Genomic DNA, 17,786 nt, shown 5'->3' on the forward strand with positions numbered 1-17,786 from the left:
GATGGTGACAGAACCAAGTAAGGCCATTCAACACAGTACTTTTCAAACTGTGGGGTATGACTGACTTGTGCGTCATGAAGCCAGTCCAGTGGCTCAACATCAGTTCTTTGGAAAAATACAAATTAGGGGGAAAACTGAGAAATTATCAGACTGCATCCTGTCTGGGAAAAGTCAATACCCCTTTGTGAAACTTTGGTTTCTGTTAGATATACTAACGCATGTGGGAGTGTGTGTATGTGTATATCCTGGTTGGCTGTGGGAAAGAGGCTTCCTACTTTGGGTCATGGCAAAAGAGTGCCTTCAGCCCATATCAGGCCAAGCAGATGAGTTCACCAGATCTTCTCTGGTTTAAACCTCTGCAGACACACTTAGGAATCAGTCACAGATCGAGTCGCAGGGTCCTTATTTGGTTGCTATGATGGCAGGGATGGGAGGTGGCCCTTGCGTTAATTACTGCACCTCCCCCAAACTCCCTGAGCCACTGGCCCTTGTTCTACCAGTGCGCACCCACCCCTTCCTGAGCACTGGGATGCCCGTGGCCCCGTGGGCTCATCATACAGTAACCTGTGCCTGCAGCACGAGAGCTGTTCTGTCCTCAGTGGGGTGTGACATCGGCCTTATCAGGAGGCACAAACTGAGGGGAGAAAAGGCACCTGCCCAGAACTTATGTCTATTTTCTATGAAGATATATTTTCTTATAACCACGTAAGGTTTACTCTTTGCCTTTGATCGTGACTGTTGCGCTGACATCTTTGGAAAGGAAAAGGAGACTGATTCCCCATTATATGCCAAGTACCCTTCACACACTTTAAGACCCAGAAACTCAACTGGTTAACAGTTAGCTCAACAGATAGCCGTATTATTTTCAAATTGTGCCTGATCTCTGTCTTCTGTGTTTACTGCAATCAATCTTCCCTCTGGGCCTATAGACAAGTTTCCGTCTGAAATCTTAAATCTGGTAACCATAGTAATGAAGCAGAGAGAAAGGAAGATCTTGGGAATGTGCTACAGATACTCCGGGGGGTGGGGTGGGGGGGGGAAGAAACCAACCAACCAACCAACCAACCTCACTTTATGATTTTTCCATTTTCTTTCTTCTATTTTTTTTTTTTCCTTTTGGCAAGAGTTGCTCATAAAAAGCTACAGTCAGGGGCGCCTGGGTGGCTCAGTGGGTTAAGCCTCTGCCTTCAGCTCAGGTCATGATCTCAGGGTCCTGGGATAGAGCCCCATGTCGGGCTCTCTGCTCAGCAGGGAGTCTGCTTCCCCCTCTCTCTCTGCCTGTCTCTCTGCCTGCTTGTGATCTCTCTCTCTCTATTAAATAAAATCTAAAAAAAAAAAAAAAAGCTACAGTCAAAGTGCTAGTGAACCAGTGGTTGTAGGGAAGGGAGAAGAGAGCTAGGGCATAGATGATCTGCAAAACCAGACAATAATCCGGAATAACGGAGCATAGACCGTGTTTCTGGTTCACTTTGCTGCTCTGAATGCCCTTGGGAAAAGCACTACAAAAGTACCTCCCGATGCTTTACAGGGCTCATATGCTTCAGTAACTGCTCATTTTAAAACAGAACCTACAGTCCATATTCATTTGAGAAGATCTAGTTTACTGGGATCGTTCAAATTCAGGAAGAAATAATGATTGGGCAGAGAAAGCAGGTTTCTAGTTGTTCACCTGCAGAAAATGTGTTTGTTCTGTGGAAGATGAAGTGATGGCTCGCAGATGTCTCTTTCCTTGGGCCATGCTTCACTGCCCCTCTGTCAAAGCCTCCTAATGCTTCTTCAAGTCATGCCCGGGTGATGCCATTATGACGTTCACCTGTCTCTTCAAAGTGGAGAGGAGGGGATCCAACACTAGAGGTCCAGTCCCACTGATTGAGTTCTCAGTTCCTGAGTTTTACTGAGCTTCCGGCAGCAGCAACCAGCTTACCAAACCCTGACAGCCCACAGCATTGCTTCCTCTCCCTGTGAGCTCTTTTCAGTAGAAATCGAGCAGTGGGAGGGAAGAGAAGAGGTGGCTACTTGGAGGTTTGATATTATTCCCTGTAGCCTCTAGGCTTCAAAACTGAATGAAGATAGGACTCTATGAATACGGTGTGTTGACCTCCAGAAATACACCCATTCAGGGCCTAATTCTTCATATAATGTGAGGTTATATGTTACTATTTCAGGGGTTCCATTATTCCATAGTCTGTATTTTATATATTCTATATTAGAATCTTCTTTAAAATTATAACAGTAGTAAGGGACCTGTTGCTTAAATGAAACCCTTAGAAATAATGAAATAAAATACTGTGCAAGTCAAAGATAACTGAAAGAGAAAATATACCTGAACCAATCTGTTTCTGTGGGGCTGAGTATATTAGAGAAGGGCTTCTCAAAATGGGATCAGAATGACTAGAAACTTCCAGGAGGTCAAGAAAGGTCATAGCAGGGCACAGCTTATTGAATACATCTTTCCTGCACACAGGTCAGCACCTTCCATGTGTTTTGTCCTCCTAGACTTCTTATCTTAGTAATTTTCATATGATCAGAGATGACCACAGTTAGTAGGTACAGAAATGGTAATCTAGTTGCTTACCTGACATGTTACGTCTATACCCAACATCTCTACAAATGGTTTGAACATCTCTAGCAAGAAGGAATTAGTTACCTTCCAAGGTGTTGTGCTCCATGTCCAGTCACAGAGTTGTTAAAAGTTCTTCTTCATGGTGAGGTGACTTCTGTCTACCTGTAATGTCAACCATTTGTTTCTGATTAGCAACCTGGAAGCCATTAATACAAATGCTCTTCACTCTTTTGAAAACACCCGTCATATGAACCAGGCTCATCTGTTTCCAAGGCCAGCCTCTTCTGTTCCTTCTGTGGTTCCTCAAGTGGTATGCCTTTGGGGACATTCTGCATGCTTGCACCTTACTCTGTCCTCAGGCTATTTTGTTTGTATTTCATACCCCTTTTCCTATTCAATGACCCAAGCACAACAGTCCATAAGCTGGGATAACCATGACATTCTCTCTTTCAAGAATTTGAATGAAGAGTACTCTAATTAAATGATAGATGATAGCAAGGATTTGAGTTGACAATGTCCCCATAGGTTTGAGGCTGGGTTGGCCCAGCTAGAATATGCATAAGTAAGGGAAGCTAAAAGGAGAAAAACTGAAAATGGGAGAGAATAATGGCCATGAGAGATTGAGAACAATCTCATTTCCTGACTTGATCACTGGAGTTCCTGGGCTGGGGAGCCCTGCTCATACCATCAACATCCTCATCATTACTAACATTTATCGACTATATACTATATATCAGGCACTGTTATAGGCCCTTAATATGCATTATCTCACTGAATCCTTTCAAAAACCCTAAAGGAAGTTGTCGCTATTTCTTTTTTTTTTTTTAAGATTTTATTTATTTGACAGAGAGAGGCATCGAGAGAGGGAATACAAGCAGGGGGAGTGGGAGAGGGAGAAGCAGGCTTCCCACTGAGCAGAGAGCCCAATGCGGGGCTCGATCCCAGGACCCTGGGATCATGACCTGAGCCGAAGGCAGATGCTCAACTGACCGAACCACTCAGGCGCCCCAGTTGTCACTATTTCTGTCTTACTGGAGAGGAGACTGAGGTATGCAAAGGACTGAGTCATCTAGCCAGCTCCCACACTGGTTAGTGGCAGGGCCAAGATTTGAAACCAGGATACAGGGCACTGCTTCTGGATCCTTGGAGACTCAGGAGATTTTCTTACAATACTTTTTATAGTAATTTCTTAAGAAATTCCCCAATTATTTAAGCCACCGTGAAGCAGGTTTCTGTCCTTTGTAACAAATCCTCCCTGATTAAAATACAGAAATATTAAAGGATACTAACTCCTGGCCAAAAGGCAAAGACAAGTGCCTTTGTGATGTTGTGTAGTTGCCTTAAAAAATAGGCTCAGTTGATGAAATAAGGCTGCCTCTTGATGTGGCTCACTTTTCTGGAACACTCATGTATATCTTCCAGAGACAGGGCATTTCATGGTGCTAATAGAGAAAGGATGCCATTGAACTTCTCCTTAGTTACTCCAGCCTAACATGACCTCTTCCCTATTATCCTATTGGTCTGTACATTCCTTTACCATAGCACATACCACATTCTATTGGAATTATTTTTCTGTGTCCGTGTTTCCCAACCTTAACACTATTAAGATTTCAAGCTATATAATTCATGCTTTGCTGTGGCCAAGCGTCCTGTGCGCTACAGGATGTTTAGCAGTATCCTGGCCTCTACCCACTAGATGCCAATAACACCACCTCCTCCTCCATTATGACAACCAAAAATTCTCCAGGCATTGCCCAATATCCCCTGGTGGGTAAAATCACTCTTGGTTGGGAACCACTTGTCTACATGTTCTAAATCCCCTGCTGACTTCAAGGGCAGGACTCTTTTTCATCCTCATTTCTTTTCAATGTTTGGAACATTATGATGCTTAATAAGTCTTTTTTTTAAGATTTTATTTATTTATTTGATAGTGAGTGAGAGAGAGAATGACAGAGGAGAAGGTCAGAGGGAGAAGCAGACTCCTCATGGAGCTGGGAGCCCGATGCGGGGCTTGATCCCGGGACTCCAGGATCATGATCTGAGCCGAAGGCAGTCGCCCAACCAACTGAGCCACCCAGGTGCCCAGATGCTTAATAAGTCTTAATTGAATGAAACTATAGTAACTTGCATTAAAATGGTGTTTTGTACTTATAAGCCTGGAGTACCTGTATTATCTGTATCTGTCTGGGTTTAGTCAGGAAAACAGAGACACTAAGCACACTACCAGAATAAGGGGCTTAATATAGAAATCAGGGTTTATATAAATAGGAGCGTCACTACAAAAATGAAGCTCTGGAAGGCTATAGTCAGAAGAGAGGACTTTAACCTGAAGCTCTGGGTAGAAAAGCAGGTGTTCACAGGGAAACCTGAGAAGCCACCATATCCAGCCTGGAAAGTGAGATCATAAAATGGGAGACCACAGAAATATCTGGAATTCTACTATGTCTAATAAAGCAACCTCATCTGACACCCACAGGCCCCCAAATAAAATAGCCTCCTTCCCTTCCACCTCTGAAATCTCTCAAATTCTTCTTACTGACAAACCTTAACACAGAACCCATCAAGAAGGGAATTGTGGGAAGTGTAGTTTTCCCCAGTTGAAGGCAGGCTCTTCAACAGGAATGGCAGCGTCAGGTAAACGACAGCTAATCCTAACAACAGATATCCTAAGCCACTTTTTGATACCAAGTGCACGTGCGTGCGTGCGTGCACGCGCACACACACAGGAGCAGATAATGGTGCAGGGAATCTGGCAATCACAATCATCCAAGTTAGGAAGCAAGTAAATGTGATTTTGTTGCTGCTGCTTTCTTGTTTTTAGTTTGGCAGAGGGCTCATCCTCTGATCACCCGTCCCCTTCAGTCGGTGCTCTGTAGACAGTCGCAATGTTCACTTTGTTTGCACCCGGAACAGATGGCAAACTATGTTAATAATCGAACAGCTCATACTCCAGATGGAAGATGTTCCCCTTCATGCTTCTTAGAATTTTGGGTGTCTTGTGAGCATTCTTGCTAGACCAGAATTGACAGAGATTATGAGGAAAGAATTTCCAGACACAAGGCATTGCTTCATTCTTGAGGAATCGAAGCCTCACCAGCATGTTACCAACTTCTAAACTACTCTCTAGGACTACAGCTGACATGAAGTGAAAACATTTCTGCTTTGTAGCTTTTGAGCCAGAAGTCAAACAATTACTTTTAAATAATGACTTCCAGTCCATTAAAAACATGGTGCTGCAGGTGAGGTGTGATCCAAAGTAGAGTGATGTTTATATGTCACTTTAAAGAAAATTAGACTCCAAGTATAAACTGAAAGGATATATATACTTCAAAGACTGCATGGCCCATGACATCTAAGATATTTACTATCTGGCTCTTCACAGAAAAGGTGTGCTGACATGTGGGCTGTAAGGAGGGCAGTGGGAGATAAGGTCTGAGAGGTAAAGGGGACATTGCAAGGACTTGTCTTACCGAGTGAGGTGAGATCCACTGGAGAGTTTTGAATTAATGAGGATCTCCCTTATCTCACATTTTAACAGGATCCCTCGAGTTGGGGTCCTGAGACTAGACATAATTGTTGGGAGGGAGGATTTAGAAGCCAGGGAACCAGGTAGAAGACTATTACAGGAGTTCTGGTGGGAATGATTCTGAGGATCCACCGTTGGGCAACTCACACCAGCATGCAACACTGGAGGTAGTTAAAGGTGACTAGATTCTGGTTTGGAGATGGGGCTGACTGGACTTTCTGGTACTCCCACACAGGTGCAAGGGAGGCCAGAAAATGCAGTCTTCCCATGTGCAACATATGGGACTGGCTAAGACAGGGCCTCTTCAGTAGGGGTGATTTTGTGATGTCTGGCAATGTCTGCAGACATTTTCCCATTATCGCAACTTGCAAGGAAGGGCGCTACTTGCATCTAGTGGGTAGCATCCAGGGATACTGCTAAATACTCTAAAACACACAATGCAGGTCCCTACAACAAATAATCACCTGGTCCTAAATGTCAGTCGTGCTACAGTTAAAAAACCCTGAGCTGAGCTAAAGGAAGATCCACCACTGAAAGAGGAGAGAGAGTTGCGTTTTTGTAGACAATCAGGAGTTTTAGCCCAATGCCATCCCTGGGCCCCAACTCCTGCAAGGTATTTGTAGACTGTGGCAGGCTCAGTTCTGGAATCCCAGCTCATACCACAACTGAGGCCTGTCCGTCCTCCTTGCCCACATATCCCCCACATCACCGGAGGTGAGCTTTGTCCTGCATAGGAGGCCCTGTGGGCTTTTATTTTCAACTGGAGACTTGCAGAAATAACAAGTGGCCCAGGCAAGGAAGGAAGTTGTGTGAAATGATAGCTAAATGATGTACGGCTCCACAGGGCACACATTGATTTGTTTTAAGACAAAATGTTCCACTAATTAGAATTTCATGACATGAAAACAACGTTTGGTGATGACCATAGATTTACAGGAATTATATTCTGTTCACCAAACCCAAATGGATGGCATGTGAGCTCAGACACCCTTATGTTATGCAAACACTCCTTAGTCTTTTGCTATGGGTGATAACTGATAAGGTCTAATTTATTTGGTGAAATATTTGCATATATCTAATATGTACTATCTTTTCATTTACCTAGCATTATTATTTTTGACTTGCAAATAGATGCATAAATGAAAAAATGTTTTTGTATTCTGGCATATTTGTCTATGCCATTTATTTTCTTTGCAAATGAGCATACATTGTTTACTAAGATTGTTAATGAGTTTGATCTAAATTTATGTATTTTCACACTATCTGGGCTGCTCACTAGCTTACCAGTGAACCAAAAAAATGGACAGTGTCTCAAAAATAGACCATAAACACCTCAGTGCTTGAGTGGCATTAAGTTTAAATTTGCCCTAATTTTATGTCAGGTCAATATGCAAAAATAAGCGACATGATAAGCATGATAAGTAAGCAAGGAAACCATTTTTTTTTATTATAACAGACTTTTTTTCTACTATTCATTTAAGAAGCATTTTCTTTATATACATATATTCAACATAGGAAGCTTCAGCCAGATATCATTCTAAGTACTAGGGTTATCAAAATATGAGAAACTGGGTCCATAGACTTGAAGGTCATCAAGGAGTCTGACACATAAATAGCTGATTTTAATCTGATGCAGCAGATTGTGTTATAGAAGCAGGTACCAGATGCTTCTGAGGAGAAACCCATGACACAGCCTTAGGGTTCAAAAATAGGCATCCCGGGGGCACCTGAGTGGCTCAGTGGGTTAAGCCTCTGCCTTCGGCTTGGGTCATGATCTCAGGGTCCTGGGATTGAGCCCCGCATCGGGCTCTCTGCTCAGCGAGGAGCCTGCTTCCCGCCCCCCCCCCCGCCTGCCTCTCAGCCTACTTGTGATTTCCGTCAAATTAATAAATAAAATCTAAAAAAAAAAAAATAGGCATCCTGAATGGCATGATGGCAGAGTGGGGTCTTCAAGGATATGCAGGAGGTTGCCAGGTGAAGAGAGGGGAGGGGCTTTCAATGCAGAGGGAAGCAGTTGACTAAAATCACAGATCAGGGAACCCCATGAGAGAAGTAGGTATAAGGCAGGACATAGGGGACCTTGAATGCCACACAGAGGAGCTTGGGAGTGGTCATTAAGGAGGTGAAACTGTTGAAAGCTATGAAGTCTGGGAATAGAAGCAGTGGGCCAATGGCATTCCCCCAATCCCACAACAGCAGAAAGCAGGGCTGCTTCAAAATTTGCGGGGCCCGGTGCAAAATGAAAATGTGGGGCCCTTGTTCAAAAATATTATGAATTTTAAGATGCCACTAGCAAAGCATGAAACCAAGTATGGGCCTTTCTAAGCACTGGGCCAAGGTGTGACTGCACAGTATGCATGCCCACGAAGCCAAACCTAGCAGAAACTATCAGGGAAGGGGTAGGAAGAAGATATTAAGACCCTTATTTACATACTCTCTAGTCTCTGGTTGGGAAGAAAACTCTTAAACATATCAACCAGCTGGAGATTAGTCTTAAGGCAATGTACTAGCCAGCATTATAGTCCTATACTCAAACTCAAAAGATGGCCAAATGACGAATTTCCTCCTTTTAAAAAGGAGGAAATGGGAGAGCAAAAAATCCGAGGGACTCTCCTAAACCTACACATTTAGGAGATAGTAAAGATGTGAATTCAACCAAAGTCTTTCAGATTCGGTTCTAGTGTTTTCCTCTGCTCCTCTGCAATATCAAGGCTATCATGTCTGTAGTGAGAGGGATAGGGATGGAAATTCTTAGAGGCTGCAGAAAGGACTGCAATTGGCAAAGAGAGGGAGATCAACTAAGAGGCAATCACTATCCCCTTTTCTGCCCCAGGGAGCATATCCTTACTAAGCCTTTACTCAGAATCAAGAGGATCACGACCAGCACAGGCCCAGCGCTGTACCAGGCAACAGGGCTCCAGAGATGACTTTAGCACACTCTCAGGAGCTCACCCTCCAGTGAATGAAGACGATAATGGAAATCAGCTACCAAAATCCAGAGTTCTTGACTACCCAATTTTTAATATAACTGGGAAGACAAATTTTAAAATAATAATAAAAAGGAAAGTCGAGAATGTAGTCTAAAAACCAATAGGTAGTGAAAGAGTCTTTTCCAGATGGGGGCTATCATAGATGATTTGCACATTGCCTGGGGTATCTCGGCTATATTACTGTGGATACCCTCACCAATTCTGGAAATTCTAGGCACATCTGACCACCAGTCCACCCTTGTACATATCTCAGGGTGTGTCTTGTATTATTCTCTATGCCCCTCCACCCCGGAAAAGCCCAAGGTCTTATTCATCTTTTGCTTCCCATGGTTCTGAAAATAAAGCTCTAAGCAGGAGGCATGGTTTGCAAGGCCCTATATGATCCAGCCCCCACTCACTTGTGAAACCTTGTCTCACCCCACTTGGCCCCCGCACTCTGGGAGCCACCCCACCATCTCTCCGTTGCAGCAGACCCTCCCATCTCAGACATCTCCCCACTCTGCCTACACCTTTTTAATGCCTTTGCTTTTTCAAGTCTGTAACAAAATCGCACTTCCTCAGGGAAAAGCTTCTCCCGTGTGCCAGATGAGACCAGGCCTCCCATTAATAAACTCACATAGCATCCTATAACTTCCCTCCAGAGCCCTTGTCATAGTTAGCAATTATGTATTCCTGTAATTAGTTTAATTTACATTTGTCTCCATCTCAGGACTGTGAATTCTTTGAAGGCCAGAACTTGATCTGTTTTGCTTACCACTGGATCCCTCACAAATGGCCCAGTGCCTGGTATCTCCTTCAGCATTTTCTGTCAGAGTACTCAATCTGAGATTAGAGTACTCTAATCAGAGTACTTTCTCCACCATGCATCTCTCTTAAGTTGCCTGCCTCGACTGTTTTCCTCCAAAGCACCCATCTTTATTTGTGTGTAAGTGGGTAGGAGTATTGTGCATGAGAATACCCATATGTATAAATGTGTGTGTGTATGGAGAAGTGTTTGTGTGTTTGCATGCATAGTTTCTTTACTTGGTACTGTGGGTTTTCCCCAAGAGACTGTAAACTCCAAAAAAGTAGAAATTTTGTCTTCTTGTTTACTGCTGTATGCCTACCATACACCTGTCATATGACAGGTCCTCAATGAATCTTTGTTGGAAATACAAATACATGACAAGCAAGTGCTCAAGAAATGAATACCGGAAGTTCCTCGTGCAGAAAGTAACATGAATGATATACTGCATTGATAAAGAGCTGCTCCAAAGATAAGCTTTTTTTGGGGGGGGGGGGATTGGTATTTACTGTCTACCCAGAATGACACTGAGGCTTTTAATTCATTTTACCAGATATCATTAAACAACAAAGGGTTATATTTGGTTTACTTTACTTCAAATTTGTTGTTCTACAAAGTTCAGTCAGATTCTTCATCCATAATCTTCAATGAAGATATTTGGGATTTGATAGGGACAAATTTATAACAATCACAGACTTTCAGAGTCTTTGGAATCAGACAGTTTTGGGATCAGACAGGCCTGAATTTGAATCTCAGCTTCAACAATTATTAGCAATGAAACTTTGGAAAACCACATAACTTCTCTCAGTCTCGATTTTCCCTGAAAGCATGTGATTTCCATGGTCAGTTTGGTGAAAGGACTTACTGTAGTTTTAAGGGCTTAGTGCATAGTTATAATCAGTAAATTATTCTTACTTATTATTCATATCGATCCCCAAGTCCCTGTGACTCAAAGGAGGAAACTGAGGCCACAAGAATTAAGAATTTCTTAAGACCATCTTTCCTGCCCAAGTCCAGGCGTTAGAAATCAGCAGGCCTTACAATTAAACATTATCCAGCCTTCATTTGATCAGGGGTCTTTTTTTCAGTGATGGGGCAGGGGGACCTGCTGTGTTTGGCCTCACAGTGGTGTTTTTTTTTAAGAGGTGGGGGAATAGCGACTGGGGGCAGAGGGAGGCTCTCTGCCCAGTATGGAGCCTGACGTGGGGCTCAATCTCACAACCCTAAGATCATGACCTGAGCTGAAATCAAGAGCCGATTGCTTAACCGACTGAGCCACCCATGGGCTCACACTGTTTTCTAAGGAGGGCCAGAGACTCCGTTATGTTCTTGCACTGATTGAGGCTCACTGCAACCTGGAGTTCCAATGGAGAAATTTCCTATTCCAACAGAAGAGAAACTCAACCCAATCAAAGAATCTGGTTGAGAAATGTGATGGAAAGAGGTTTTCCCTACACCAGTTTTTAGAAGCCATCTTCTTTCCTCCTTTCCAAGGCATAAAACAAAAATTGTAACTATGGGCTCCCCTAAAATCTTTCATTTTATAAATACCATGTTCTTAAATTATATTGAAATCATTTGCTTATGACAAAAAATTCACTACAGTGCAATTCTGGTGAGCCTTAGCTTCCATTTCACATCTAGACAAGAATTATTCCAAATACAGGAATGAGTAAATTTTACAATAAGTAAAACTGAGGCATGAATTAAATAAAATAACAAATCTCAAATGAATTACATAGCGCCATGACAGTGCTTCATATGGCAGGATGGGATTTAAGGAGATTTTCTCAAAGTGGGATATAGAAATTGAACGTACTGAAGGTTTGGATGATTCATTTTCTGTGAAAATTTAATCAGTGAATAACAAAACAGAGGGAGCTAGAAGTATTTACTGTTCAAAGTTGTGAAGAGAGTGGGTCAGCAGCAATACTTATCTAATTGGTTTCCTGGCTAATTAGAGGTGGAGAATATATGCCTAAAATTCTTTCCTTACTAGGAAGATCTATCTGATTCTCCCTGTTAATATGTTCAACTAAGCTGTGCTTACAGATTGCTCTTTCTTTTAACTTAAGCTTACCCATGACTCAAGCTCATCTCCATTTTACCCTCATATAGGAATCTTGCCATATTACCATAACATTTTATTCTGAACCTGCTATAAAGGCAATTAGTCATTCATTATAACACAAAAATTCAAATTGGTTGCAATTATGTTTTCTGAATCAAAACCATACCCTTTGATGTGGATAATTTAAGGTTCTATATTTAAAATGCATTGAATGAGTCATAACGGTAAATAAGAAGACCCTCAAACTAGCATTCATATCTCCTGCATGTGAAAAATTAAATGGATAATTTCTACCTACGACAAATTTATTTTTGTGTGGAGAATTTTAAAGAATGGATTTAATTAGCTGTAACTATGCTCAGAAGCATAATTTGAAGTACCGTTGAATGAATGAGGAAAGTGTTTTCAAGAATAGGAAAAAACCTTCTTAAAATTCCCTTTTGTTCATCACTCAACAAATGTTTATTAAGCAGTCACAGTTTGCCAGGCAATGTACCACTTAATGATAACCTAACCTGGCATCCTTCTACTCCAGCTCTGGTACTTAATTGAATGAGTTAATCTCTTTGGCTGTCCATTCACAGTATGTGAGGAAAGACTACAGAAAGTAAATGAATGAGTCGGTCTGAAAAGAAACATGGATGTGGGTATTTAGGTTTCCTTTTGTTCTGCGTGCTAAGGCAGGTTACTAGCTAACCACCTTTTCTATTTCTTCAGGGATCCAGGAATTTAAAAAGAATCTTATCTCACTCAGGCAGTGATCTATATGCTTAATCATGACTTTCTAAATGTTTATAGAGGTGAGAACAGCAATTTATAAGATTCTACAGATATGGAAAGGAAAAAAAGCACAGTAAATTTAGGCAGATAAGGGGAAATGCACTTTGAGGAATAGTTCCCATTCGAAAAGTAATTTTAGACTTAATAACATAGAATAGGTCCAGCATTTTAGAGCTGGCCCTTAAAGCTCATCTAGGTCACTGGTTTCCAACCTTCTGCATTAGAGTTACTGGATTTTAAATCTCCCTAGAAACTTTAATTCACTTGGTCTGGTTGGGGTTAGGAGGGGAGGCGGGCATGCATATACTTGTAAAACATCCCCAGCAGTCAAAGCTGAGACCCATAGATCTAGTCCAGCCTTGACATTTTTGGTATGAGGTCCTCGAGGCCTGCTTTTAATTAATTCTTTATTCTTTTTAAGTAGGCTCCATGCCCAATGTGGAGCCCAACCCAGGGCTTGAATTCACAACCCTGAAACAGTCCTGAGCTGAGATCAAGAATCAGATGCTTAACCAACTGAGTCACCCAGGCAACCCCCTGAAGTCTTTAAAGAATAAATAGCTTGCTTAAGATCAACACAGCTTAAAACCCTTGGAGCGTGACCTGTAACCCAAATATCCAAATTCCTACTCTGTATCTCTGTTTACAAAACCAATTGGCACTGTTTCTACTTCTCTCACTCAGTAGTTGAGATCTAATTACCAGTTAGTAATAGAAAGTCCAAGATAGCTTATAACCCATGGGGCTCCCAAGTCTTCTCCCGCAATGACCTGTGTTTTTCCTTTCCTGCTGAGTACTGAATAAGTCTTCTGATAACACTGTAATGATTAATATATCTGTTTACTCCACATTTTAAAATACTTATTTAAGGCTTTTGCATCTATAAACTATATCAATCACATTTTAAGGCAAAGAAAAAAGATTCAATATTTGAAGCTAAGCACAATTAAAGTCTTCATTATTGAGCTTTGGGCACATGAAAGTAACTCTAGTGTCAGGCTGGGTTTTCTTAGCCAGCTTCCTTATACGATAGTATCTTTAGGTTGAACACTTCCACTGGGTTCTTAAAGCTCCATGGAAGTAGGGTGCTTGTCCAATTTCATCAACTGCTTCTGAGTACCTAGCAAAATGTCTGCCATAGACTCAATACTTTGTTTTCACTGTCACATGAAAAATCCTTTATTACATTTTGTTAAGAAATGAGATAGAGTGTCTTAAACCAACTCATATAGAACAATCCCATGTAAATTAAAGTACCTGGGAAATGATTTTATAAAGGAGCAGCTTTACAGTTACTTTATTATAAGATCTTTGGCCTGATTTTCCTGACATAAATTTGTCCTTGCTGTACCATTTGGATTACAGTTGGGCTCTCATTCATACTATGTTAAAGTACTTCACTCCGTATATCTTTTACACATGGCTGAAGGCACAACTGATATGTAATAAACACTGATGAAATAAAATTCATACCAAGTTTTCTTGTGGTTTGGGAAATATAAGCACTGGTATTATCTGGCACAATAAAGAGTGCAGTGCCTTTGGTGACTCACAGGGTTTGAACAGTATTGTGGAAGGCCTTGAAATCATTTTAAAAGAAGAGTCAATCGGCTATTTAGAACAAAATTTTTATTTTTGTTATTTATTTATTTGAGAGAGACAGACAGACAGACAAAGAGTGAGAACACAAGCGAGTGTGGGGAGTAACAGAGACAGAGAATCTCAGGCAGACTCCACACTGAGTGCGGGCCAAACACAGGGCTCCATCTCATGACCCGTGAGATCACGCATGACCTGAGTTGAAAGCAAGAGTTGGTCACTTAACTGACTGAGCCACCCAGGCACCCCTAGAACTATATTTTTATTAATCAGGTCATATCAATCCCACCTTTTCAACTCCACCATTTTGACCCAACCACACATCAAGATCCCATGCTCTACAAAAGCTATTTGTACTTTACCCTGATGTTGCAGTTTTTCAGTGTTTTATCTAATTCATGTAGAAATAATCAACATAAAAAACAGTATGGAGGTGTCTCAAAAAGCTAAAAAAAGAACTACCATATGATCCAGCAATCACACTATTAGATAGGTACCCAAAGAATAAAAAACCACTAATTCAAAGGGATACATGCACGCTGAAGATTACTGCAGCATTATTTACAATAGCTAAGTTATGGAAGCAGCTCAAGTGTCCATTGATAGATGAACGGATAAAGAAGATGTGATACATACAGATACACATGCACACATACTGGAATATTACTGGGCCATAAAAAAGAGTGAATCTTGCCATTTGCAATGACACAGACGGAGTTAGAAAGCATAATGCTAAGTGAATAAGTCAGTCAGAGAAAGACAAATAGCACATTTTACCCATATGTGGAATTTAAGAAACAAAACAAGTGAACACAGGGAAAAAAGAGAGAGAGAGAGAAACTGAGAAACAGACTTAAATATAGAGAGCAAACTGATGATTACTAGAGGGGAGGTGGGTGGGGAGATGAGTGAAACAGATGATGGGGATTAAGAGTACACTTATCATGGTGAGCCCTGAGTAATGTAGAGAATTGTTGAATCTCTGTATTGCACATTTGACATTAATATAACACTGTATGCTCACAATACTGGAAATAAAATAAAACACTTAATTAGGGCATCTGGGTACCTTAGTCGGTTAAGTGTCTGCCTTAAGCTCAGGTCATGATCCAGTATCCTGAGATCAAGCCCTATGTCGGGCTCCTTGCTCAGCAGGGAGTCTGCTTCTCCCTCTCCCTTTGCCCCTCCCCCTGCTCCTTCTCTCTCTCTCAAATAAATAAAATCTTAAAAAAGACTAGATTGCCTAAAAAAAACCTGACACCAGACAATTAGCCATGGAAGAAATATTCACCACCGCACAGTGAATGTTTAATCTGGAGGGAAAACAGGTATACATTTAGGGGGTTAATCTTAGGCCTAACATTAACATTAAAGCCAATGTTAACGGAAGGAACTAGGCTTTGAATGGGCCAAAAAACTAAAAATTCCTAGCTCAACGCCAGGTACATAGCAGGGATTCAGTAAATGATTTTTTGAATGACTGAATGATGCGTAAGTGAGTAAATGAATGAAGGGACCTCTATATAGATGTAGGATATAATATTTGGATTTGGAGGCTTGGCTTTAAAACAGTCCATTCAAAGTTATGGATTAATAAACTAGATTTTGGGAAAGTCAGTGCTAAATATGAGTGTTTCTGTTTCTTAATTAAAATGACCACAAAGTCGTTATTCTTACTCTTAATTTCTCAGCCTGAAAGTTAATGAACTGTATCTGTTCCATGAATAATTGAGTTGAACTTGAAAGAGAACTCCACATTCCAAAAGCCTCCCACACTACCAGTTAACTGTGATTTATCCTTTTACTTCTGAAGAATTTTAAGCATCTTCCATCTGATTTGACTGACAACCAATCTGTGCTTCCTCTGTCTTTATTCTCCCAGGAAGAAGATGTTACTCGTGAAAGTCGTTTTAATTTCAGTGGTTATGGGATGGGTCACTGCCTCCAAGTGAAAGATGGAACAGCTGTCAAGGCCACACCTGCCAACCCGCTCCCACAACCTCCAAAAGATGCAGATGCCATCAAGAAGAAGTTTGTGGACCGGGCAAAAAGAATTGACACCATATCTCGAGCTGCCTTCCCATTGGCCTTCCTCATTTTCAACATCTTCTACTGGATCACATACAAGATCATTAGGCATGAAGATGTCCACAAGAAATAGATGTGCCCTTCAGACCCTGGACTTTCTTGCCTAACTGTTGTGCTTGTAAATACACAGTGAAATTGTCTTTATAACACTTTGACAGAGGAGGAGACTGGGGAAGGGGGGCGGGAAGATCATGAGGGCAGGTTTCCTGGCACCTACGTGAATAAAGATAAGTTATCTGGGCAATGAAGGAAAATGTTTGCACAAAATTAAGGTGTTGCAGAATCACGTGAGCGTAATTCCCTTCATAGTCTTTAGCATTGTTCTTTCAGATGATGTATTAATTAGACATGATATGCAAGATCAAGTTCTCAAAACGCTATTTGGTTTGGTTTGGTTTTGACTAATTCTGGTACAGAAAAGTTAGCTTAAACCACACACACACACACACACACACACACACACACACACACACGCAGAAAATGCTTACCATCTAACCATAGTGACTAGCCTATAGTGAGTCAAGGACCAAACTTTTTCAGGAAAATGCTGCCTCGTTTTTAAAACAAGTACTCTGAGCTACGTTCTTTACAATGTCTGTAATTAGTGTTTCACCTGAGAAATCCTTTTGTGGGTCGTAAATTATTTCTACTTATTGAGAAAACAACAACAAAAAACAAACACCAACCACAAAGAACATATTTCTACTTTACTGTCCGTGTAGGTGTGCAGTTTAATATTATTTTTCTTTCCTAAATGTAATTTGAGGGTTTAAATTATGTGTCGTGTAATTGGTTTGATAGTATACCCTCTTGAAAATAAGTGCCCACTTATTTTAGATCCCTATCAGCACACTGTATTTTTTTCGCTTTGGCTATATTTACATGTGACTTTAACTGCTGAAGTGTGACTTAGCCATTGCAACCTCTCGGCCACAGTATTTATGGAGATGGTGTGTCCTGGAATGGTGTAGCTCATATTAGCTTGAACTTTCCATTTCTGCTCTCATTGTAGGTGTAACTACTAGTCTTAATGTCAAATGACCCATGATTTCTACTGTCAATCAAGTGAATATCGTTTTAAATATCCTTAACTAACTTAAAGAATTTTAAAATTGTACTGTGATTTTCATAACCCGTTGCCTTTTTGGTACCAGAGCTACGTGGTTTGAATCCTGGCTACATGTTTTAAGTAAGAAAAAAAAAAAAAAGACGTATTTTTGCTTACTCAGATAAAAGACAACCTGTAAAAATATAATGAAAAACTTAAATTTTACATGTGCTGTAAAAGGGATTATTAAAAATATTTGTTCAATTTCAATAAAGCTAAGTGTGCCACAGAACTCCCCTAAGATTCCTTCCATTCTTGCACCACAATGTAAGTAAGT

The 17,786-nt window shown here is 41.0% G+C and overlaps 1 protein-coding gene across 2 annotated transcripts in view; it reads left to right on the top strand.

The window, feature by feature from the left end:
• GLRA2 (glycine receptor alpha 2) overlaps nucleotides 1–16,474 on the top strand; it is a gene marked incomplete at both ends in the record, with an annotated part of 175,987 nt that extends 159,513 nt beyond the window's left edge. For both annotated transcript variants that reach the window (XM_080795749.1, XM_080795748.1), the window contains one exon: nucleotides 16,196–16,474. In XM_080795749.1, the coding sequence (XP_080651875.1) occupies nucleotides 16,196–16,474 (279 nt within the window). The remainder of the gene's footprint in view (nucleotides 1–16,195) is intronic.
• Nucleotides 16,475–17,786: the final 1,312 nt, after the last annotated feature.

The sequence above is a fragment of the Martes martes genome (assembly GCF_963455335.1).
Source record: "Martes martes genome assembly, chromosome: X".
Lineage (NCBI taxonomy): Eukaryota > Metazoa > Chordata > Mammalia > Carnivora > Mustelidae > Martes > Martes martes.